The sequence below is a fragment of the Rattus norvegicus genome, chromosome 20 (assembly GCF_021556685.1).
Source record: "Rattus norvegicus strain SHRSP/BbbUtx chromosome 20, alternate assembly SHRSP_T2T, whole genome shotgun sequence".
In the NCBI taxonomy this organism is placed as follows: Eukaryota; Metazoa; Chordata; class Mammalia; order Rodentia; family Muridae; genus Rattus; species Rattus norvegicus.
Window position 1 is genome coordinate 6,866,219 of NC_141553.1, and position 22,861 is coordinate 6,889,079.

The following is a 22,861-nucleotide window of genomic DNA, read 5'->3' on the forward strand; positions in this document are numbered from 1 at the left end:
ATTAGGAGAAATACTAAGGTCTTACTGTCCTCCGTCTTACTCCGGCATTAATAAACTGGGTCTTCCTCGGTTCCTCTTGGAGGTGGAAGCGCCCACTCCTTGTCTGAAGAGCCCAGACACACACAGGCCCAGCCTTGGCACTGAGCCATGCTTACAGAGCCACTGGACTTGGGGGTGGGGCTGCTGTGGGCTGCTGTGGGTTTCCATGCTTGCCGAGGAAGGAGAGCATTTTCAGCAGATGGGCAGGGCAGCCTAAGGGTCTCCCTGCACAAAGGTGTCAGAGTACTTTTCCTGCCCTTCCACAGTTCCCACCTTGCAGCTCCCTTGGCCGTGAGCCCCACAGGGGTCTCAGAGCCTCTCTAGGGCTCTGTTCAGGTGCTCATCCCTGTGCTTCTTGGATAATAGGGAACTTACCAGCTGTCCGCACAGGGTGGCCAGGGGATCTGCTCCCTGTACGTCTCTTCTGGCCTCGGTCCTTCTGTGGCCTCCCATCCCTTCCCCAGCCAAATGAGCCCCTGACCCCTGAGCTTTGGCCCAGAAGCACTGGAGGCAAGAGTTTTGCTCCTGTGCTCTTAGGAACCCTGTGTTCGGTCTGAACACTGGCAGGGGCGCTAACACTTTTTTTCCGGATGGCGGTGTGAGGAGCGGGGGAGGGGCTGCATTCAGAAGGGCTTGGGGATGGCCAGGTGGAGAGCTGTTGGGGTGTGCATGCCAGGGAAATCATGAAGGGTCTGCTGTGCTGATGTGAGGCTTGGAATCTAAGAATCCTCTCTCTTTTTTTTCCTTTCTTGAGCCCCAAGAGGAAAGGCACCAGTTGTAGATGCCTTGTACTCTCAGAGTGAGCCAATATTTGTCCCCTCCCCTTTCCTCTTGAGGAAAAGAGGAAACCCCTAAGATAACCAGATAACCGTGCCTAAGACCCAGTTAGGGTTTAACCTCACGAAAGACTCATTGTACGGCCTTTCAAGTCACCCAGGGTCTAGTCCTTGCAGGAGCAGCAGTGGACACAGAGGAAAGCTTCAGAGGCCTGTGAGCATGCGGGGCCAAGCCTCACTTACGCCTGTGTGCAGCCAGGCCACCTCTGCTGCTAGAGCTCCAGGCAGCAACCTTGGGTACAGAACTAGTGAGTGAGTGCCGTATGCACGTGAGCTTGCATTTCACCTTGCTGCTCTCGTTAGGGGTTTGGTTCTCACGCATGGACCCGGCTTAGGTGGGTTATATCTAGCTCAAAGGGCCAGCCAACCAGAAGCCTTGCTCCAACTGCATCGGGGGAGGGCAGAGACCTGGCTGGTCCTGAGAGGCATTGGGGAGGGGGTGAGTTCAGAACAGGCTTGCTGGCTCCAGCCAGAGACCTGCAGTGGCAGGAATAGGGGCAGGACCGACGGGCAAAGCATCGTCACACCGTCCACCAAAGCCAGACTTCCCGCTTTTGCCCCATTCCTGAGCTCTGGTGTCCTGAGAATTCTTGTGTGTAGAGACTTACCTTCAGGGACACAAAGATGCCTTTCCTATGGATTCTTGCATTCCTGATGGGTCAAAGATCAGGCTGAGCCCAGGTTAGCTCCTACCTCCTAGCTTAACCCTTCTCTCATAGCTTTAGGAGACCTCGAGCTTCAGAGTGGTCTTTGAGATTTGGAGCTGCTTTGCCTCCCTGTCCAATAGGCGTTCAGGATAGATAGGGCTCCACATGCAGAAAAGGGCTTTAGTTAGCCTCGTAACCTGTTTCTGTGCTCCCAGCTTGGGCACTGGGCTGGCTGGGAGCAGCTCTGGCTGACCACCTGCCACGTGTGTGAATGAAGTCTGGAACTAGGACCTGGGTGGCCTCTGGGCACGGAGCAGAGCTCAGGCTCTACTGATGCCCGCGTGCTCTGCCGGGGAGGTCAGGAAGGACAGACCCACTGTTTGTCCTGAACCGAGGTAGCAATCCATGGGACACTATCCAAACTATTCCAGGAAGAAGAAGGAAGCCGCCTAGTGTCATTCCCTAGTCAGTGGAGAGACTTCCTAAGAAAGAGCAGAGGAGAGGGATTCTGCTTGGGGAGGCGGATCTACTCGATGATGAAGGTGATTGGAAAGTGACTGCTGCCTTGTTTATGAGGCTTCCAAGCTTCCGCAGGGGCTTTCGTTTGGTCTAGGTATCCCATCTTTAATGGGAGTTTCTGGCATAGCAGCTTGCATGGGGCTCTTAGGCTAATTACAAACCCTGATAAAGAAAGCAATGATTTTGTTAAAGGAATCTAAACATTAAGTTACTCTAACAAGAGATGTGCGTCCACTCTTGGAGGAGAACCTGGGTATTTCTCCCCAGTGGCTCTGTTCACCTTGTGTTCTCTGCCTCTCTGTATGACACTAGGCACAGCCAAGATGCTCCATTGACTGGCCTTTACAGTTTGACTGTTTTGTTAAAGCCAGAATTACACCACTCTTGAAGCAATCTGAGCATAGATTTCTTTCAGAATTTCTCAAACGTATTTAACCAACCACACTTCATTCAAAAACACATTTTCGAAGGCTTCCTACTATTGTATCTCTTTGAAGTAGCCACTTGGTTGTCATAGAAACAGCACTTGTATTTGTTTCATTCTGTGTCTGTTTGTAACATTTAATTACATTTTCTTCTTCCTCCCTGGTGTGTGTGGGGGGCGGGGAGCTGGAGATCACACGTGCTAGGCACTTAGTCTAATACTAACCTTAAGGTCCCAGCCTTAAGTTTCATTTATTTGCTTTAAGTTCAGAAATGATCTCACTGTATAGCCCATGCTGGCCCCGGATTCTAGAACCTTCTGTTCAGCCCCTCAAGCCCCGAGGTCATTGTAGATATGACCACCATTATCAGTTTGGGAGTGAGTCCCACCTCTCTGGATAAGCACACCACTCCCTTGTGGGTGCTGACAGAAATCTGCAGGCTGTGAGCCGCGCAGTGCCTCCTGTCAGGAGGACATGCTGTAAAGTTAGCTAATCTGCCGGGTCAGTTGAGGTAAAGGTGGCCAGAGAGTTATGAGCTGGTAGCTCATGGTAACCAGGAGCCTCCAGAGCAGACTCCAGCATGCTTTTTGCCTGTTTCGTCCCGCCGTCCAACTCTTGGGGACAAACTTCTGGAAAGTGCAGATACAGCAGCCTCCAGTGCCCCCACCCCCCACCCCATCCCCCTCTACACCGGTGGAGTAGCTCAGGCCTGAGCTCTTAACAGGAAGCCCCTCCCTCACTGGACACTTTGTCCTGAATGGAGAAGCCACCACCAGCTGTGTCCAGGAAGTGCGCTATTGTTCACAGAGGGTTGTGAACACTTTCTGCTCTTTCCCTCTGGTTTATCTCTAAGGGACCTGGCCAGCTCTTAACTTGTTTTGAGGTGGACTTCTATTTATTTCAGAATGAAATGCATACAAATTCCGGCAGTCTCTCTAGTCACAGCAGACTGAATCAGTAGTGAGAGGTGGCGGGCAGCTCGCCTGCCTGGCATTTGCAGTTTTGGAAGACTACAGATGTTTCCTCGAGCAGGAAGGATGGCACTTGGTCAGATGGGTCACAGAGCAGGGGAAAGAGACAGCGCTTCAGTCCAGCCCACATTTCACTGGGCCAGGGAGGCCCTTAGGACTAACTTCCCGCTCTGGCCTGGGAAGGACAGACAGATCGCCTCTGGAGAGGAACCACAGAACCGCGTCATAGAGGATGATGTCCTCGGAATGGAGGAGGTGCACCAGCGCAGGCCTCAGGCTCTGTTCTCCCACCTGTGCTTTTTACCACGTCTTAGACTTTCCCAGCATCCTTTGGGAAGCTGAAGCTCAGAAGAGGAAGTAGCTGAACATGCCCTAAATCCTAGCACTGGGGAAACTGAGGCAGGGGAATCTCAATGTTGAGGTCAGCTTGGGCTGCACAGTAACAGCAGCTCAGGGGAGCAGGGAGAGGGGAGAAGAAAAGTCACTGACCGTAGCAGTGATCCGGTGGCTAAGGAAGTCTCCTGTAATCTCTGGAGGTATGCTAAAGCTCAGAGAGGCCCAATGGCCTCTCCAAGATTCTGCTCACAAATGGAGAGAACCAGATTGTGAACTCAGGCCTTTTATTCTGAAGTCTGCTCTTCCCTGATCGCCACCTTGATTTAGTGATGCCCTTCTGTCATACCTGAAACTCTGCCCTAAGCTTTCACAGACCAGAGGCTAGCCCAAAAATCAAGCTGGACACTGGAAGCTAGTGGATCACGGTCAGTCAGAGCCACAGATTTTTAAGCTCTGGGAACTCGGACATCACAGATGGGCTAGAAGATGGGAGAGGGCCGGCCGTGTTGGTGGCCGGTCCTCCAGGTCCACTGGCAGAACCAAGCGGAGTTCAAGGCTAGAGCTGTAATGCTTCCAAGGACACAGCACCTCCTGAAGCAGGAGAGGACTAGCCCACAAGCCTTTAGCACACCCACGCCTGCTCCATGCTCCTTCTGTATCCTGGGTGAGGCTCTGATCCCCTGGATCCCAGCCTGGGAGGGATAGGAATTTGCTCTGCTCACTGAGTGCTGCTTCCTCTGTGCACGTCGTCCCGCCACACTTCATTCCCGATGCGGTGATCAACTCCACTGGCACCCGATGGGTATGACCAGTTTCCCATGCTCTGCCTTCTTGAGAACACCTGAATTCAAGTTCCAGACATCACAACATTGAGGCCTTGGGAGAACCCTCCGCCCAAGCTGTGTACTACAGAAAGGCAGGGGTGCCAGCTTCCCACACCTTTGTGTGGCCTCTGCCAGGTGTGGCATGCTAAACAGAGTCCTTTACAGATAGAAAGGGAATCTGTGTGGCTGTACAATTTGATATTTTCTAAAGGATTTGCACCTGAAACATTCTTCACAGGATTTTGTTCTGAGTTTTGAACTATAGAAACTTGAGAGATTGGGGTGGAGAATGTCTTGGGACAGCTGTTTCTCGGGGCCTGCTATATGTTCTAGCCCTTCATGCCTCTGTCCATTTGGCAAGCCATGTTATTGTTGACGTGTCTCAGGTAAACTGCATAAGTACATCCTTCTTGGGCTTAGAAGGCTGTACCGTTAACTAGAGTTGAGTACTTGTATAGAGTTTGGGATGGGAAGGGGTGTATACTCAAAGACAAGCTCAGATCATAGCTGTCACTGCGTAAGCTTCAACAGACGCCCATTACGTAACCACAAATTCCATTAGAACAAAGAAGATTGCTATGGCCCCAAAATGTTCCCTTCCGCCCTTCCCAGTCAGTCCCTACCCAGCCTCACCCTAAAGCCTCCCTGAGCACCCACTCTTCTGGCATTTTCTTCCGCCGCTGTTCACCTGATCTGTGACCTCATCTAAGCACAGTGCAGGGTGTGCCCTTGAGTGTGAGGTAAGGACTTACTTGAGTGTCTAGAAATAAGACTGGGGCTCTGTCAGTTCCCTTACTCTGATTTCTTCCTGTTCAGTGGACATTAGGGGCAGCAAGTTAAGGAGACCTTAGGGAGGCTGATGGACGTGCAGGTGGCGTGCTGACTCCTGAGCGTACGCACGCCGTGATCTGACCGCCCATACTACAAACAGCTGTTTGCCTGTAGGTCTGAGAAGCAGGTGAGCGCCTCGCTCTCCCCACAGTGCTGGTGCAGTGATGCCTCGAACCCCTGGCCTCTTTAATCACGGCACACACAGAACAGGACAGGGGACGACTTGAAGAGTGAGTGTGACACTAGGAGAGAGTCCCCAGTCAGGCACCTTAGGCTCGTGTCCCTCCTGCAGGGGCCAAGCCAAGCATAAACTGGACCAGAACCCAAGCGAGGAAGTCCCATTAATCACTCACGCAGTTGTCGCACTTTTTGAAGCCAATACCTGGCGCATAACCCAGAGTTACGGGGCAAGCAATAATCAAGTTAATTGGAATCTGGGTCTCCCAGTTTCTCCTTTTCAGCACTTTCCTGGTATGTGTGAGTTAAAGGCTGCTTTCGGAGCAGGCCATCCTGCTGGAGAAGGCTACTCGTCAACGGCTACTTGTTGCCATGGGGCCTCTCTGTGTCCTTTATGCTTCCCTGTCACTGTCACAAAAGCAGATGAAAGGTCTACTTCATTGCAGTCTGAGGGAGAGTGCAGGGCGTGGTGCAGTTTGAGGCCGCTCCAACAGTCAGGAGGCAGAGAGACATCTGCCCAGGCTATTCCTTGTTCAGTCCAGCCCAGATCCTGTGGGGTGTCTCTGGGCACATTCAGGGGGGTCTTTTCACTTAAACCTCTCGGAAAGCACCCACAGCAGAAATGCCAAGAGGTGCTCTCACAGGAGTCCAAATGTCAGAATGACATTTAACCACCACAAGCCTGCCCTGGGTGGAAAAGGGACCCTGTTGGTGGCTGTGGGATTGGAGGTGCTCAGAGGCTTCAGGAGCCGGTGTCCGGTGTCCACAACCCCAAGGTGCAGGCCACAGGAGTAGAGAGACACAGCCTAGGACTGAGCACCCTCCCCTCTCTCCTCTACCAGGCTGCCTGCCCCTCTACATCTGGAGCAATCACGGGGGTGGCGGGGGAGGCTTTTCACAGGGCAGGACAAAGCACTTTTGAAATGAAACAACTCTGTTATCCCGTATCCCAGAAAAAAAGAGACGGGACCCTGAGAGAGGGCAAGCAGAGGAGGGAAGGATACCACAGTAAATACGGGATCAACCTGCGTGCCCTCCCTGCTGAGATAAATTAAGCTGAGACTAACGGTCTGCTCTGAGGAGAAGTTGGCCATTGTTCCCGGATCTGCCAGAGAAGAGCCCTTAACCCACTGGCAGCTCGCTCTTTATCCCCACGCCGAGCTCCCGCCCTCCCCGCCGCTTCTCCACGCCATCCTGGCCTCTCCTAAAAGCCGTTGACAATATTAGAAAACCAGGACACATAATTTACTTCACTCCATCTTTGTCTTTCCCGGGGCAACTCAGTCTGGAAGGGGAAGAAAAAAAATAATAATAATGTAGCCTTCGGTCAGTGACCCCTTTTCAAATATGGAATCAAAGCTGAGTGCCCGTCTGCCCCGAGAGGCAAGTCAGCCATTGTAGAGGGGGCCGTGAGTTCTTCTATGGCTTCTGGTGTGGGAGTGTCACTGTCAGCATCTTTAAGGTTCCCTGACAGCATCAGTGGTCACAGGACAGGGTGGGGTGAGCCTCTGGTGGACTGAGAGGTCGTTGCTCAGTCCTCAACATTCATACACTCACACACCCTGAAGCACTGCCCAGCCGGCTCCGTGCTCATCAGGCTGTGCTGCACGCACATTTAAGAATCTACCATGGAGTGGCACTCGGGATTCCTCCCTGGATGCAGGGCCGGTGTGAAAACAAGGGAAGAATGCCAGAGAGTCCAGCCGGACCCGGGAGCGGCACCGTGGGCCACCTTCCCTACGTTCTCCATTTATATAAGAGCGATTCAAGTTTCAGTGACCAGCCTGGTGAGAGCATCGAATATTGCCACTGCGTATGGAGACCTGAATGTCCCCCAAGACACTCACCAGCTCTGAAAAGACATGGGGTTAGATCCAAAGCCCTGAAACAGGCCTTGCCCCTTGATGGTTCTCGACATCACTGGGACACACTGTTAAGACTGTCGAAGCAGGGGCTGGGGATTTAGCTCAATGGTAGAGCGCTTACCTAGGAAGCGCAAGGCCCTGGGTTCAGTCCCCAGCTCCGAAAAAAAAGAACCAAAAAAAAAAAAAAAAAAAGTGTCGAAGCAACAGGGTCAGACAAGTTTCTGAATAAGTTCGTAAGTGTGAGGTAGAGGAGGAGAGGCGGGCACACCGGAGGACACAAGCTTTCTGGCCCTAAGGAATCCTGTGTATGCGGGGACAGCCCAGGAAGCAACGGGAGCTGCCGGTAGCCAACTTTGCTGCTCTCCAGAAAATCCCTTTTAATATTTACACTTAGAACAGTAGGATGAAGGCAGGCCCTCTCCTCCCTATTGAACCCGAAATTCTAGGTACACACCGCAGTGGTGCCTGTTATCCTGATGACTTAGTCCCACAGGGGAGCCTCTGGCCACACGGTTGCCCAAAGGGGAAGTTTCCCACAGGCCTAAGAGCGGGAGCATGCTGGCCCAGGGCGCCACAGGGACTGTCTGCACCTCAGACACTTCTGGCACACACAACTCTCCTGGGGACTTGAGAAGGTTTTCCTTTCACTCCGAGGGCTATTTGAATGGCGCGGTGCCATCTCAGTGGCTGGACAGGCCCATGCCCATGGATCCTGGGGGCTCTGAGCATATGTCAGCAGCATGGCCAGTGTCTGCCGTCTGGGGAGACATTCCATGCAGCCTATCAGGGAGCCGTCTGAACAGAAGCATCGTGAATACCTGCTGAAATGGATCATTTCCAAGGCTTGTCTGTCTGTCTGTCTGTCTGTCTGTCTGTCTGTCTGTCTGTCTGAGGCAAGGTTTCTCTGTGTAGCTCTGGCTGCCCTGGAACTCACAGAGCTCTGACTGCCTCTGCCTCCCTAGACTAGCAGAAGACAGGCGTGCCCTCCAGTTCCCCTGCACAGTGGCTCTTCTGCCTGACTTGGTTGTGGCAGCTTGCAGAACGGTGAGGTGGTTGGGCAAAGCCTCCTAGCAGTGTCCACTAGGCACACGGGGCAGGCTGTGGGAGCCCTGGCCTGCGCTGGCCTCCAGGCACAAGTGGATGGGTCTGGGGACCAGCAGCACTCACTACTGTCAAGTGGCCGGCTGGGAAATCTCAGGAATGAGGTGGGACCACCACCACCCACCTTGAGCTCTCTCCACTGATTGTATGAAGCATGGTGTCAGAAAACAGCCCTCCATTGCTAGGCCTGTGTAACGGGACGCGCCTACGTATCCTGTGTTAAGGTGCGCTTCACGGGCTGGCCTTGCCTCACCAGGGGGAGTGGGTTCGGTCTGGAGGTGGGCACCCCCCACCCCCGAGTTAAAAATTACAGAAAAGCTTTAACTCTGTGAAAAAGACAAGATGGCGCCAGTAGACACACTCTGCAGACGGGATGAACTGATGGTATGAGTCGGTGAGCGCCGGTTTTCAGGCAACCTTTGACAGAACCGTGGATGAGGGGAGGGATTCTCTGACCCGCTGCTGGCTCTGTCTGTGTGCATGTACACATGCAGGTGTTCATGTGTAAGTGAGTGCCTCATCATGGTGCATATATGATGGCCAGCACCCACCTCACCCTTCTCCTCCTTTAAGACCGGGTCTCTTCTTTGCCACTGTGCCCTCCGGGCTGGTGAGCTCCTGAGGAGGCTCCCGTCTCTACCTCCCATCTTGGTGCGCAGGCCGTAGGCACCCCTTACCACATCCATCCTCGTGTGCATTTTGTGGAATCCTTGCCTCAGGGTCACTCACCTCACAGCAAACGCCCCACCCCCCTCCCCAGACCACGCTGCTGGCTCTTGTCGTGTGGCGCCTGGCCGGCCCTCAGCAGACTCACAGAACTGACCCCACTCATGTGCTTGCGAGTGAGCAAAGACTCGTGGGACAGAAGTACGATCTGAGAGCCGCACTAACACTGCGGCCCATGCATTGCAAGTTCTCTGTGAACCCTGAGAAAGCTCCGGAGCATGGTTATTGGAAAAAGCAATACACAGGGTATCTGTTGCGGTGGACGGGCAGGGCTGTCCTGGTGTTTGCCCGTATCTGAGACGTGATCTCAGAGATCCGGGAGAACAAGTAATAGGAGGCAGGCAGGACAGACCGGCTCTCTAAATAACCTCTTGGAGTTCTTGAGTAGTCTGTATGTAAGGATTCCATGGAGGAGAGGACCAAGCTTAGCAGTGTACTTGGGAGGCAGAGGCAGGAGGACCTCTGTGAGTTCCAGGCCAGCCAAAAGCAAACAGCAAAAGAAAAAAGCCAAGATAGTGTTTTCGAGCGGTTTGGAGAGGTGGTTGGCCGTTTAGGTGCACTTGCCGCCGGCAGAGGCCCTTTGATTGATTCCCAGCACCCACCTGGTGGCTCTGACCATCTACAGCTCCAGTTACAGGGGATGCTATGCCCTCTGTTGGCCTCCACCGGCACCGGGCACATATGCGGTGATTAGACATAATTTCAGCAAAAACACCCCTACACATAAAAATAATTTTTCAGGCTTCAAACTTCCAGTTTGGTAGGCTGGAGTCTTCGGTGATCAGGAGGAAAACAGGCGCACGGCTAATTTTTACTGAGCATCCACAGTGAGCCATGTCATGCGCACTTCCCCACTTACATCCCAGCTTTCAGAGGCTGAAGGTCTTTCCCTGCCTGGCTGGGACACTCACTTGTGCTACAGCACCTGAAATGACTGGAGCCCAAGGGAGGGATGCATGTGCACCCCGAGGGAGGGGCAGTGCGGACCTGCCCTGGAGCTGCCTCCCAAGCAAAGACAGCCTCCCACCACCCCCACTCTGCTCGGAAGGCTGTCACCTCTGCTGTGCCCCTGGGCTTCGGCTGAGCTCTGCAGCTGAACTGGCTTCAGGGAGAGAGGGGGCACTTGCCCTGTGCTCTCCTGGCTGTCAGCTGCGCCCCTGCCTGCCAGCTGGAGGCCGGCTGGGAGTTGTTTTTCTGATTGTCAGGCGCAGGCTCCTTGCTTGCACTTAGGGGAAAAACATCCAAGCCCTGGTACAAAAGGTCCCTCTTTTCATGGCTTTGGAAGAGGCCGTGAATGAGCTCATTATCACTGCGGCCCAAGAAAGGGGACAGGCGCTCTTCGTCTGGCTGTCTAGACCTACCCCGGGCCACGAATGCTGGACTGGGGGGCAGGTGGGGCAGCCTGGATCCAGCCCATGGTAGCCTAAGCCAGGTGCTGAGGCAGGTGGTCCATACCAGGGGCCGTGCTCAAGACATTTGGATGCATTGAGGCTAACTGTCTCTACCACGGTACAGGGGAAGGACAGTGTTGATGACTCCTCCTACCTAGTAAGTGCAAATAGGGCTCCCAGCTGCAGTAGGGTTTCCTTGCAGGGCAGCATGCCTACCTCCCCTGGCTTCTGGGAACTTCCTGTGTGCCTGCCTCTATACCTCAGAACTGGCGGTCATGGCCACCAGTTATCTTTTACTGTACTCACAGTCTGCCAAGCACGACTGGAAACACAGTACAGAGCAAAGCTGACAACTGCCCTCTTAGGGAACCCAAGCTCGAACGAGAACAGTGACATGTACAGACCGCTGGGAGAAGGGGGTCACTTCTCTGCGGAGTGGCTGCCCACCCCATCCCAGGCTGGGTTGGACTCGGGGAGGAGAGCCAAGTGGTTCTGGCCTTGGGCTGGCAACGCCGGCCCCAAGTTAACCCTTCTGCTTCTCGTCTCTCTGTTTCAGATTGAGAAGATCATGAGCTCCATCGGCGAAGGGATTGACTTCTCTCAGGAGCAGCAGAAGATCTCAGGTACGGTGCCATCCCCACCTCGTGGTGCACATGAACTGAGTTTGACAGAGCTCATTAAGGGAAGGACGGGGTTGTACTGCTCAGTAGGTGACATGTCCGTGATTGTATTGGTCGGTGTGGACTTCATCAGAGCGGCCCACATTGGGGTCACTTCCACACTGGTCCTTATTCGCTCTGGGCATGAAAACGTGGCCCTTGCGTGCCTTGTGTACATTGGCAGCCTGGGGGGGTAGACAAGTGTCCTCACTGTTAGCACGTCAGAGTCTCCTGAAGTGACTAGCTGTCTCCTTCCCTCCGGTTTCCTCAGTCATCTGCTGGTGTTACGCAGATCATCCCTGCATTGGTCATTCTTTTCATCCAAGCCATTAGAGTCAGGTCTGCCTTGGTTTCCTTTTCTGTGAAATGGACCATCATGCTTGCTGGGTTTCTTTCTCAAGAGAGATGTCCTCAAAGGACCTCTGAGAGCCGGCGCTCACAGTCCCCACCCCACCCCGTAGAGTCCTGACTCAGGCCCTAGAACTGTGGTACCCAGGAGGAGGCCCAGCTTCCCCTTCCTGACGAGTGCCACCCTCAAGGGCAGGGTTCCGTACCTCCCTCAGCATTAGACCAGCAGGCCCCCTGTGGCCCTGCTAAGGGGCCTAACAAGGGAGGGCACCATGTGCAGTGGAGGAGGGAACTGTGGGCTTCGCTGGGCAGAGCCTGGGCCCTGGAGACACACTGCCCAGTTCTAGATGTAGACTTCAGGGTAAGTCATCTCGTCCCACCCGAGAGCCAGGTTCCCACCAGCCGGCACCTGTGACTCAAGAGTGAAAGGAGCCCTGTGTCCACAGGGGCCCTGCCCCTTTCTGTCTGTGGTGCTAAGGAGCTCCAAGAACAGAGCATCCGCTCCTGGCTTGGCTCCCTCCGCGTTCAGCCCCACTTCCTGGTCCTTCCTTCCCACGGCCCCACTTCTGGGTCCTAGCTGAGGGACTGAGCTCAGGCTGTCCTTGCCGGTATGGGACGTCTGCTGGAGGTGACAGAGATGGCTTTCCCAGCTGGGAACCCTGGATGCCTCTCCAGACCGCGGTTTCTACCGTGCTGGCGTGCACACGTGTTTCCAAGGGTCGGGCGTCTGTAGAGTAGTGTAGGCCACTTTCAAAGCTGGGACCAAGAGCTTTAAGCTTTCTTGTGGCCACCTGCTTTACTATCCCTTGTATAAGGACCATGAGCCCAAGCCCGAGCCACCATCGGGTGTCAAGAGGCCAGATTCAGCAGAGCTCTGCCTCTGGATCTAGTCAGGCCTCCCGGGAAGAGCCTTGCCCTTGATGTGTGTTCGGCTTCTTGCCCTTCCCCCCGGCCCTCCCATGGGAGTAGCAAGAGGGCTTCTCTGTTCTGCTGTGCTGGGCTGGGCTGTGCTAACCCCGGCACCTGGTCTTTTCTTGTGCACACGCTCACTTTGCTGCCATCTTGTACACCACAGCACAGGGACCCCCAGGACAGCAAAGCCGTGTACCATGCTGTGTAGGGAGCCCCAGGGGACGGAGAGGCTGGCCCAGGCCAAAGCAGAATCATTGTACATTTTCAGTACTCAGTGTCAGAGTGTACCAGGGGTCACCTGTCAGAGAGGGTCCAGGAGGAAACTCCTAGACTCTGGCATAGCCTCCAGCACCCTCTGCTCAGAAAGACTGGCTTTGCACAGGGTCCTCTCCTCAAAGTCAGGACGGCAGCACTGAGTCCCAAGGACCCCCAGAATGTCTACACTGGAGCTAGATACCCAAGTCCCCAAAGACAGGTGTCACAATGGCCCCGTACCTCTACCAGCAACCAGACTCCATCACACTGAGGACTCTGGATTCTCTAACAAAGGTCTACATTGTCGGGAGGTAGCCTGGCTTTCCTGCGCTTCACCCAAGTCACTGTTGAGCACCTCCTGAGCGCATCCTCCTGGAGCCCAGACCCCTGACAGCTTCCCTGTATGCGACCTATTAAGTGCAGGCACCTCCCGCATATTTATGGGGTGACGTGTGGTTCTTGTATACCTCTGACCTTTGCTGTCCCTCTCTGGCTGGACTTGCAGTTGATCAGGTCTCCCCTTGGCTCTCCCTTGCTGAGCATCCTGCTCTAGGTGCTTCTCCCCTGGGCTTCGTGTCCTCATCTACGGAGCATCAGGTGCAATAGACCTGTCTCGCTATCTTTGCGCTAATAGGACTGTGCTTCCTAAAGAGGCCAGCAGGGTCACCTAACTGTGGGCTGTGGTGCCCCTTGGTCCCTTCCCCTGGCTCTCAAAACTACCAGCCCAAGTTACAGACACAGTTTGTCTGTGCCCTGTATGAGGTTCCCAGCCCCGAGCTGGAGATGCTGCTGCTGTCCCCTTAGTGCCTGTGCCTTCATCTCCAGCATCACTCCCAGGAAACCTGTCATCTCGCTCTGCCTCCCCCTCAGCGCCTGCAGCTTCTGCTCCGGTGTCCGATCCCTGATGTATTCTCCTGAGTGTGGAAGGGGGAAGGGTGGGAGGGGACGAGGGGGAGGGCCAGACACGAGAGTGAGCAAGGACAGCGGAGCCGGCAGCCAGCGGTGTGGAGCCCCAGAGCCTTTAGACAAAGCCTTCCGCCGCGGCTCTGTCAGCGCGCATCTCCCGGCAGCAGACTGGACCACAGCTGTCCAGCCCTGGGATTACAAGCAGGAATGAATCAGCAGCCGGGGCTGCGTGAGCTCACGAGCATTCAAGAGCCTGCCGTGTAGGTTCCTGGAGCCGACTTCCCATTCAAGGGCAAGTCCGGGAGACCCCCCAGACTTGGCATTCTGGGGCTCTGCCACAGCCCGCATCCAGAGACTACCGGGTCACCGCCCACCGTCTGTGCTGCGGAGGACCAGAGAGGAGCAGAGACTGCCACAGTTGGTCAGCAGGGTCCCTAAGACAAGCAAGTTGGCATTGCCCTGCTGTGAAGGGCAGAGACAGCCAGTGACGGCTGGATGACTTTCATCGTGCCAAAGAAGAGCTCCTGGAGGTGGTGTCTCTGTAGCTGGTTCTTCTGCCTCCCACCTTGCTCCCCTCTCGTCCCCCCCTTCCTCACCCCCTCTTACCTGTTCCTGCTACAAGAACTAAAGAAGTCAGGTGGATGTGAAGGCATCCGACTGAACCCGTGAGGGCTGCCAGGAGGGACAGAACGTTTGCCCTCCCAGCGCTGCCTCAGTCCCGCCCTGACCGAGCATAGAGAGAGGACGTTCAGTTCCTGTGCATCTGTAAAGATCTCGAGAGCAGGGACCCTGGGAAAAAAGCTGTGTGTGTGTCACTCAGACGGAGAGATCCACACTGTGACTAGACACTGCCGGAGCTCCCGATGACAAGTGGCCCTTTCTTCCGTCTGCTTGGTTTTGTCTTCTTTGACCAAGAACTGAACAGCCTGACTGCCGTCCCCTAAGCAGGCAGGCAGGTCATAGGAGCCACTCCAGAAGACGAAGACGGGGAGCATGAACACCACGCTGCTGGAAACCAACCCAGGCCAGGAAGGCGGCACCCCGCTTGCCGTCGTCCTCCAGAGGCTGTAGGTGGGCCCCAGTCGGCCAGCCACACTGCCCGATAGAAGACCATGCCACTGACCCAGCTGAGCCGTACCTGAGCCTGGTTCCAACACTCCAGCCCACCTGTCCCACTCAGCCCCCCGCTGTCCTGAGCAGGGAGCACAAGGAGCTTGGGGCCATGGTCTGCTTATTCCGGGACTGCTGGGGGAAAACAAGTAAAAGCCCCTTCTGTCCCCCTGCCGTTCTGTGTGCTGCTTGTGTTGCATGTGCTGGGTCCCCATGACCGCGGCCGCTTCCTTCCCGGAGCCCTCGCTGTGTGCCTGTGTCCCTCAGCTGCATGAAGACTCGCGCTCTCTCCTGACTGGTCTATGCTGCAAGGTCGCAGAACTAGCCCCTCGCCACAGCCCCACAGCAGCTCCAGAAGTTGCATGGATGAGAGGAGCAGCCAGGCTGGTGGGCACTTAGGAGCTCTGGCGTCCCCCTCTAGTACCTGTGGGGAAGACTTTCTGCCACGCCTCTGTGTGGACGTTGATGAGCAGTTGACCCAGAGACCACTGGGGGTTGGCTCCCCCAACCCTGGGGCAAGATCGTGCATGTGCAGCCTCGGTCCCAGCCCCGACAGCTCCTGCTGTGGGGTGTGAGTGGGCAGCAGCCGCACGAGTTGGCTCTTGTCCAGCGTTAGGCAGCTCTGTCCCTGCCTGTACAGGGAGGAGAAGCCGGGCGCCCGCTCTCTGCTCTCTTGTACATAGTCTGGCTGCTTCATGGTAATGACTATGATGTGGCAGTGCCATCTGTCTTCCTCTGAGTGCCGCTGCTACCGCCTTAACGGGCTCTCCCTTTTCAAGCGTCTGCCGATTCCTCTCTCGTCAGGTTCTCGGACGCTGGAGCAGAGCGTCGGGGAGTGGCTGGAGTCGATCGGCCTGCAGCAGTATGAGAGCAAGCTGCTACTGAACGGCTTTGACGATGTCCGCTTCCTGGTAAGTGCGTCAGATGTGCTGGCCCAGGCTGGCGCTGCTTGTTGGAAGCTGGGCTCCCTGACTGAACTGGCGCACCCAGCTGGAGTTTGAAAGGGTGTATAATCCCTTACCCCAGGGGAGAGCCAACAGAGGGCCGTGGGCACCAGGAGGTCAGCTGGGCAGCTGATGCTCACTTCGCAGACGGCCCTGGCCACCAAAGGTTTCTTCCTGGAGGAAACCAGAGCCTCACGTGGGCCTGGCCCCAGAGCTGACCGGAGAGGGGCTGAGTATTGGTCTGGTTGCTTTTCCGAGGTTCATTCTGTACTCACAGGGAATACAAGGGGTCAAAGGAAAACCCAGGGCCAGCCCTGCTCTCTGAGGAGATGGGACTCAGCTTACACCCCGGGCTCAGAAGCCAGTGGTCCCACTGTCATCCGTCTCCAAGAAGCCCTGCCCAGCGTGTCCTAGTGAGCCAAGACATGTGCAGGAGCCGGCCATTCGATGTCACAGCAGTGGCTGTGACAGCTCACGTTCTTACTATGAGCTGGGTGCCAATCTCAGCACTTGATAATCTATGGCCTCTGTGGTTCCTCAGCACCCACCACGGGCTGTGTGCTGATGTCTGCTTGTTTCCCACATACAGGCAGAGGCTAAGTGGTTCGCTCAGGGTCACACTGCCGGTAATTGGCCGTGTGAAAATGTACACTTGGAAGGGACAAAGCAAGAGGTCCCTCTCTGAACACCGTCACTTATATGCTATGTATCTTGGTAAGCAAACAGACCCATCTGCCCAGTTCCGCCATTCTCTGAGAGGCCTATCCCCTCCTCTCCTAGTCCTAGGGGTTCAGACTGTTACCTTGAAGCAGAGCTCTCTTACTTGCGCCCATTCGCCCTGACCTCACGTGAGGAGCCGTGTTTAGAGCTGGCACAGAGTCCCAGTCTACCGTCCGCTCAGTGGGATGAGTGGGGTTTTTTCTGTCAGAATAGAGTTTGGTGTCTCGGGGAGGGGGTGGGGGGGATCCTGCTTGTGACTTGCAGGAAAGGCCCAATGGAGAGTGCTTTAACCAAGCCATCCTGTCCTGGGCAAGTCCTCAACAAGCTGCCCTCTCATGGCAAGGCTGGGGGCTGTTCTTTCTCAGATTTTAAAAATCTGCTGTTTTAAAATAGCAGTTTGTTTTTTCTTTCTGAAAATTAGGCTACTTGGGTGCTGACGGTTGCTGGAACCTTACTTCTGACTCACAGTGCTCTTTAGAGGAGGACCATGAACTAGGAAGGAGGAGGGCTCAGTTAGTGGGGAGGACAGCTTGCCCTTGCTCTGGGTTTTTGGGGTCTTTCCTTCTCAGTACCCTTTGCCATGCTGCCGCTGCCAGCAAGATATGCAGACGCTCCCTGCACTCCGGTCCTTCAGGGGCTAAGTCTGTGAATGGAATGATGGCGCAGCTCTGCTAAACTTGGAAAGGATTAACTTTCCAGTCCTTGAGCAGCCTCAGGACTCCCTGACCCAACCTGAGAGCCAGACCAGAGAGCAGCTAGATGACATTTGGGGCAAACATGCCCCTAGCCAGATGCCGATGAAAGGTGCAGAGCCTGTATGACCTTTTACCCTGGTGACCAGCAGCTGGTCCCTCCAGGGCTTCTGTAGTCCCTGAGCATCCACAGAGGTATCCACCAGGGGTGGGCAGAGCACACCTGAGTTTAGTATAATGTTGCTTTAGTCCTGGAGTGACCTGAGTGATGGACACAGCATCCTAGGTAACTGTAAGTAAACTGCCAGGTGGCCTAAGGATACATTTTGGCAGGGACTAAAATACATTTTCCCACTCCTGAAACTCCCCATTACCTGGTCCTGGTGTAGATCATCCAGTTTGGTTCACAGTAGACAGGAAATGGTTCGCCTGGTTCTGAGATTCCCTGGAGATTTCTACTAGATACAAAGTAGCCCCGGTAAGCCCAGATCCAGGTATGCTGGGAACATCTGGAAACATGTTCCCAGACAAGGTGCTACTGTGGCGTTCCCTGTCGGTGTACTTGTGAGCATTGTGGAAGCTCTGTGTGTGGCTAAGGGAGCTTTACAGGACAGTCTGCCCTGATGTCTTTGGGGACAGAGGACCCAGTGCTCTGGCTGCCGTAATGTTCATATTTGCAATGGGTCCTGCGCCCACTGCTCTCAGGTTCACCTTCGGGGCCACACACAACACTTATGCTCTGTTGAAGTCTATAGTGGCCTCATGGGTTCTCTGTTGTCTGGGTTCAGTGCTCTTACTCCTGATCATCCCAATTGTGATGGATTTGGGCAAGCAAACCTTGTAGCTTAAACTTCTCCCGTACCGTTTTGCCTGTAGGCAGAGAGAACAGGCGAGGTCAGGGCTGTGAGGGCTAGGCTACCATGAGCTCCCTCTGCTAATGGGGCTAATGGGAGGCCCAGCCCTAGCACCAGGAAACCCAGCACTAGCAAGGGAGTGCGGCCGTCCTGCCAGCCAGCAGCCCTACCAACTGCCTCATGGCCCATTCATCGTCACCACAAACCATGACCACAGGAAATGGGCTTTGTGGGGACTAAGGAGCAAATGCCAGTGCAGGAGATTGGTGACGGCTGGCACACCTGTAACTTGAAGCACGCTGTGTCATTCTCCAACAGCCTCCTGGAAGTGTTGGTGGCAGAATTGGATGGCCTGAGGCCAGAGGTTGTGACAGATGTGAAAAAGTCACGTGGTGAAAGAATTCCTAATGTGGGAATGTCCATGTGGGGCTGTTAAGGGGCACACAGGAATGAACACATGACCCCTGCTGTCGCTCTGTCCGTCGATGTGTAAGGAGTGCCAAGACATGTCCATGCTGTCTTCAGACACACCAGAAGAGGACATCAGATCCTGTGACAGATGGTTGTGAGCCACCATGTGGTTGCTGGGATTTGAACTCAGGACCTCTGGAAGAGCAGGCAGTGCTCTTAGCCACTGAGCCCTGTGTCTGTGCCCCTCCCCAGGCCTCTCAGCAAGGCAGCCGCAACCGGCTAACAGCTCAGGAACTAGGTCACTTGGGTAAGGGGCCTGGTTGCCTTAGTCTTTGTGAAATGGCTTTTATTCCATGGTGAAGGTATGTGAGCCTTTTAGATGGGCTTGACCCCAGACTCAGCTGACCTTGGGAACACTGATTACTGAGACCTGTGACACATACAGACTGAGACTGGTGCTGTTTGCAGTGGCAGTGGCAACCTCGTTCTCTGCTTAACACCTGCCTTCTACCATCCGGTCCTTGCCCACTGTTGATGGCCCAGCTGAGCCCCACCTCTCTGGAACCTCTCCATCCCCACCCAGATCCCCCCTCCCAGAACTACTAGACCACCAGTTGTTACAATGTTTTATTTAGAAAGTCTGAGTGTTCAGCTCATATAGTTCTGTGCAGTCAGCCCTCTGTGCAATAGCAACGGATTCAGCCATTGGTGTTTGAAGCAACACAATAACAATGCTGTGTAACAACTGTTGGCAGCCTTGCACCGCCCTGAGCTTTGAAAGTAATCTGGAGATGTAAACCAGTGGGGAAGAAGTGAGCTGAGTCCCGGCAGGGCCTGTTGGGGTAGCAAGATCCACGGATCCATATAAACGCTGTCTCCTTCCGGAGGGATCTGACTCCTGCAAGCTCACACAGTCAAGGTCCCAGGGAGAAGAAGGGTACAGCAGCAACAATTCCTATCATGCCCTTCGTCTGTTTGTTTCCACTCACCTTTCTCAGAGCTTTACAGTTCCTGACCCTGGACCTGGGTCTTGATTAACAAGAGAACCAGTCTGGTGTTGGAGCTGGTAGGAGTGACAGTGGGCGTGTGGGAAGTGACTGCTTCCAGAAGTTCATGTCGCTTCAGCTCAGGTCCTTGCTTCGGTGTCTGCAGAAGGCAGTCTGGGTAGGCGGCCCCCTCTCTGCCTTACCCACCAGCAGACTCTAGCTCCAGCCAGAAGAGGTGGCAGTGTCTGGGCTTTTGTGTGGTAGGCAGGGATACACTCTGCGGGCCAGGAAAAGCAGAGCCACCAAACTCTCTTAAGCTTAGGCTGGTGGTGTCCTCTGTAGGATATTTGTCCCACACCCAGGACAGTGGGGCCACCAGGTCGTGGTCAGTATCACTGACCCAAGCTACTTCACATGTCTAAGTACCAAGTAGGGACAAAATACCCACCTTTCTAGAAAGAATCCAGAAAGAGGCCCAGAAGCAGCTGCTCCAGACCTACAGGTGTAATTCCAGGTTGGTAGGAAAGACGCGCACTGAAGAAACAGACAGCTTCTGCCTACAAGGGAGGAACACTGGTTGGAGGACATCACTACATACAGAAGAAAATTTCAGTGCTTAAAGAATAACTCTAGAAGGGGTTCCCAAGCCTGACACACCAAGACGCCCATGGGATCTGAGCGCTTTCAGAAGTAAAAAGAAGGGTCTGACAGAGAACAGAGCTAAGATGGACGTCAGAAGTAGCTGGAAGGGCAGTTTCCAGATCAGCTGCAGAATCAGTGTGGTGATCTCTCGACATCACCCAGAAGCTGGCCCTGGCTTTGTGCATGGTGGGCAGGGATATGTCCTGCAGGTGCTGAGCTAGCCTGCCCACAGAGAAAGGTCTATTTCCTCACTGGAGAGAACACAGAAAGTCAAGCGGGGAGAGAGTAACCAAGAAAGGTTTTGTGTATGCTCGACATGCAGAACATGGAGCAGGGACCCCCGCCTAAGCAAAATAAGAAGGCGGGAACCTTGTCTGGGACGCGAAGCTCTCATTCCGCTGAGAGTGGTGTCATTGACACAGCCGCCATGGGCTGGCTACTGCTCACAAAAGCCCCTGCCAACGTGGGGAGCCCGCGCTGAGGAGACATGCCCATACCCTTTAAGCAAGTGGTGCCCTTCTGCAGCTCTGGCCTAGCAGGCATGATACCTGGGGTTCTGGTAGCGCCATCTGTGTGTAATCTGGCCCAGCGTGGGGTTACACACCTGAAACCCCCTCATAGGGAGGGGAAGAGAAAGATCAGACTTCACGATGAACCTAGACTACATGAAATGTGCTCTCACAACTGGACATGAGGACGCACACCTTTGATCCCAGCACTTGGGAGGCAGAGGCAGGAGGATCTCTTGAGTTCTGGGTCAGAACTATATGCAGTGAGAGAAACCTGTCCCAAAAAAGAAAACAAACAAAAAAACTACAAACGCTTCTCATGGTTGTTACAGCGAGCCGGCCTCGTGGGCTGCGGGTGTGAAGTCAGTCAGTCAGCCCACCTTGTAGGCCGCAGGCGGAGTCACACTGCTGGCTTCAGATCTGGGCTCTGCTACTCCACATATAAGTTCTGGAAAATTCTAATGGTGACCAAGTTTAACAGAGATGCTAACGTTGTCGTGATTGTGAGGTGAGATAGCTCACACCAACGCACTTGGGAAGCAGGCATGTGGCCTGCCGATGTCTGCTCTGTCCCTGTCAGACTCAGGTTCTGCAGCTTCTCTACCCTTTGGCTGCTCTGTTCAGGTAGCGGAGAGGCAGTGAGAAAGCTGAATAAAGCTTAGTGTGGACCCTCCCTCCTGCAGTAAGCCCTGTCCCCATTGTCCTGTCTGATTCCTGTCAGCATCTGTCCCCCAGGCTGACTAAGCGGTATCTGTGGGGAGCAGAGCGCCATGCGCTCCGGGGATAAGCAGGTTTGCGACAGCTTCCACTGGCTGCTACCCAGGGGTCTGGTGTTCTGCCTTTTCTTAGTGGCCGTGGTGGAGAAACATTTGGTATGGCATGGCGGCTGGCTGACCTGACTGGACGCCAGGCCTCGGTGTAGGAATGATCTGACATCCTCTTTACCTCAGGGGTCTAATGTGATGGAAGACCAGGACCTGAGGGAGATTGGCATCAGTGACCCCCAGCACCGGCGGAAGCTGCTGCAGGCTGCACGCTCCTTGCCCAAGGTGACTACTCCAGGCCTTGGCCCTCTTGACCCCCTAGACCAGAGGTTCTCAACCTGTGGGTTACGACCCCTTTAGGGTCACAGGAGTCACATATCAGATATCCTGCATGTTAGAAATTTACATTACAGTTCACAACAGTAGTAAAGTTACAGTTATGAAGTAGCAACAAAAATAATTTTAGGACTGGGGGTCACCACCATCTGAGGAACTGTATTAAAGGGGCGCAGCAGTAGGAAGGATGAGGATCCCTAGGCTAGACCCAGAGCAGGAAAGGAGTGTGGCTCTAAGGCATGCAGATCTCATCCCACGCCTTCCCTCATAAGAGCCCAGCAGGGCTCAGGGCCCTTGGAGAGTAGCAAGGCTCCAGCACAGTGAGTGCCTTGTCTGGACCCCTGAGGAGGTTCAGGGGTCCTCTTGGCACAGAGCCTAGTTCCATCGGGGCCTGTCACAAGCCCCCTTTGGAGTCTCTTGACTCATTAGAATCCAGGCTAGCTTATCTTGACCCCAGAGAGGCCTGAGAGGACCATTCTCTGAGGCCGCAGCCTCCACCCTTGACTGTCACTGCCATGGCCAGCATGCCCCTTGGTCCTTTCATCAGAGCTCAGGAAGTGACTCCTGGAGTTCACGGAGCAGCATCCCCACCCTTCCTCTCCATCTTCCTTGCCTACGAGCCCCTCCTCCCCACACCCAGCAGCCCCTACATCCCAGAACAGCAATGGGCTGTGCCAAGGGAGGGCTTCGGTAGCCCTTGGTCCCCAGGTTCCTGCTCTGTGACTCAGGGACACCGTTCCTGCCTCCTCACGCCACAGGTGAAGGCCCTTGGCTATGATGGGGTCAGCCCCGCCTCAGTGCCCTCCTGGCTGGACTCGCTGGGGCTGCAGGACTATATCCACTCTTTCCTGTCCAGTGGCTACAGCTCCATCGACACCGTGAAGAACCTCTGGGAGCTAGAGCTCGTCAATGTGAGTGCATGGGGCAGGCTGGGGCCGAGGGGGCGGAAGGTCCCCACACCACTGACTGCCCCTCTGCTCCTCTGCAGGTCCTGAAGGTCCACCTGCTGGGCCACCGCAAACGCATTATCGCCTCGCTTGCCGACAGGCCCTATGAGGAGCCGCCCCAGAAGCCTCCGAGGTTTTCCCAGCTAAGAGTGAGTTCAGGGAGCTTTGTGTGTTAGTC

General features: G+C 54.8%; 1 protein-coding gene across 9 annotated transcripts in view; it reads left to right on the forward strand.

The window, feature by feature from the left end:
• The window catches only part of Anks1a (ankyrin repeat and sterile alpha motif domain containing 1A), a 153,520-nt gene that overhangs the window by 119,942 nt on the left and 10,717 nt on the right, over window positions 1-22,861 (forward strand). For all 9 annotated transcript variants that reach the window (XM_087597365.1, XM_087597368.1, XM_087597363.1 and 6 more), the window contains 5 exon segments: window positions 11,245-11,311; window positions 15,683-15,789; window positions 21,587-21,685; window positions 22,495-22,647; window positions 22,725-22,832. In XM_087597365.1, coding sequence (XP_087453491.1) covers window positions 11,245-11,311; window positions 15,683-15,789; window positions 21,587-21,685; window positions 22,495-22,647; window positions 22,725-22,832 — 534 coding nt within the window.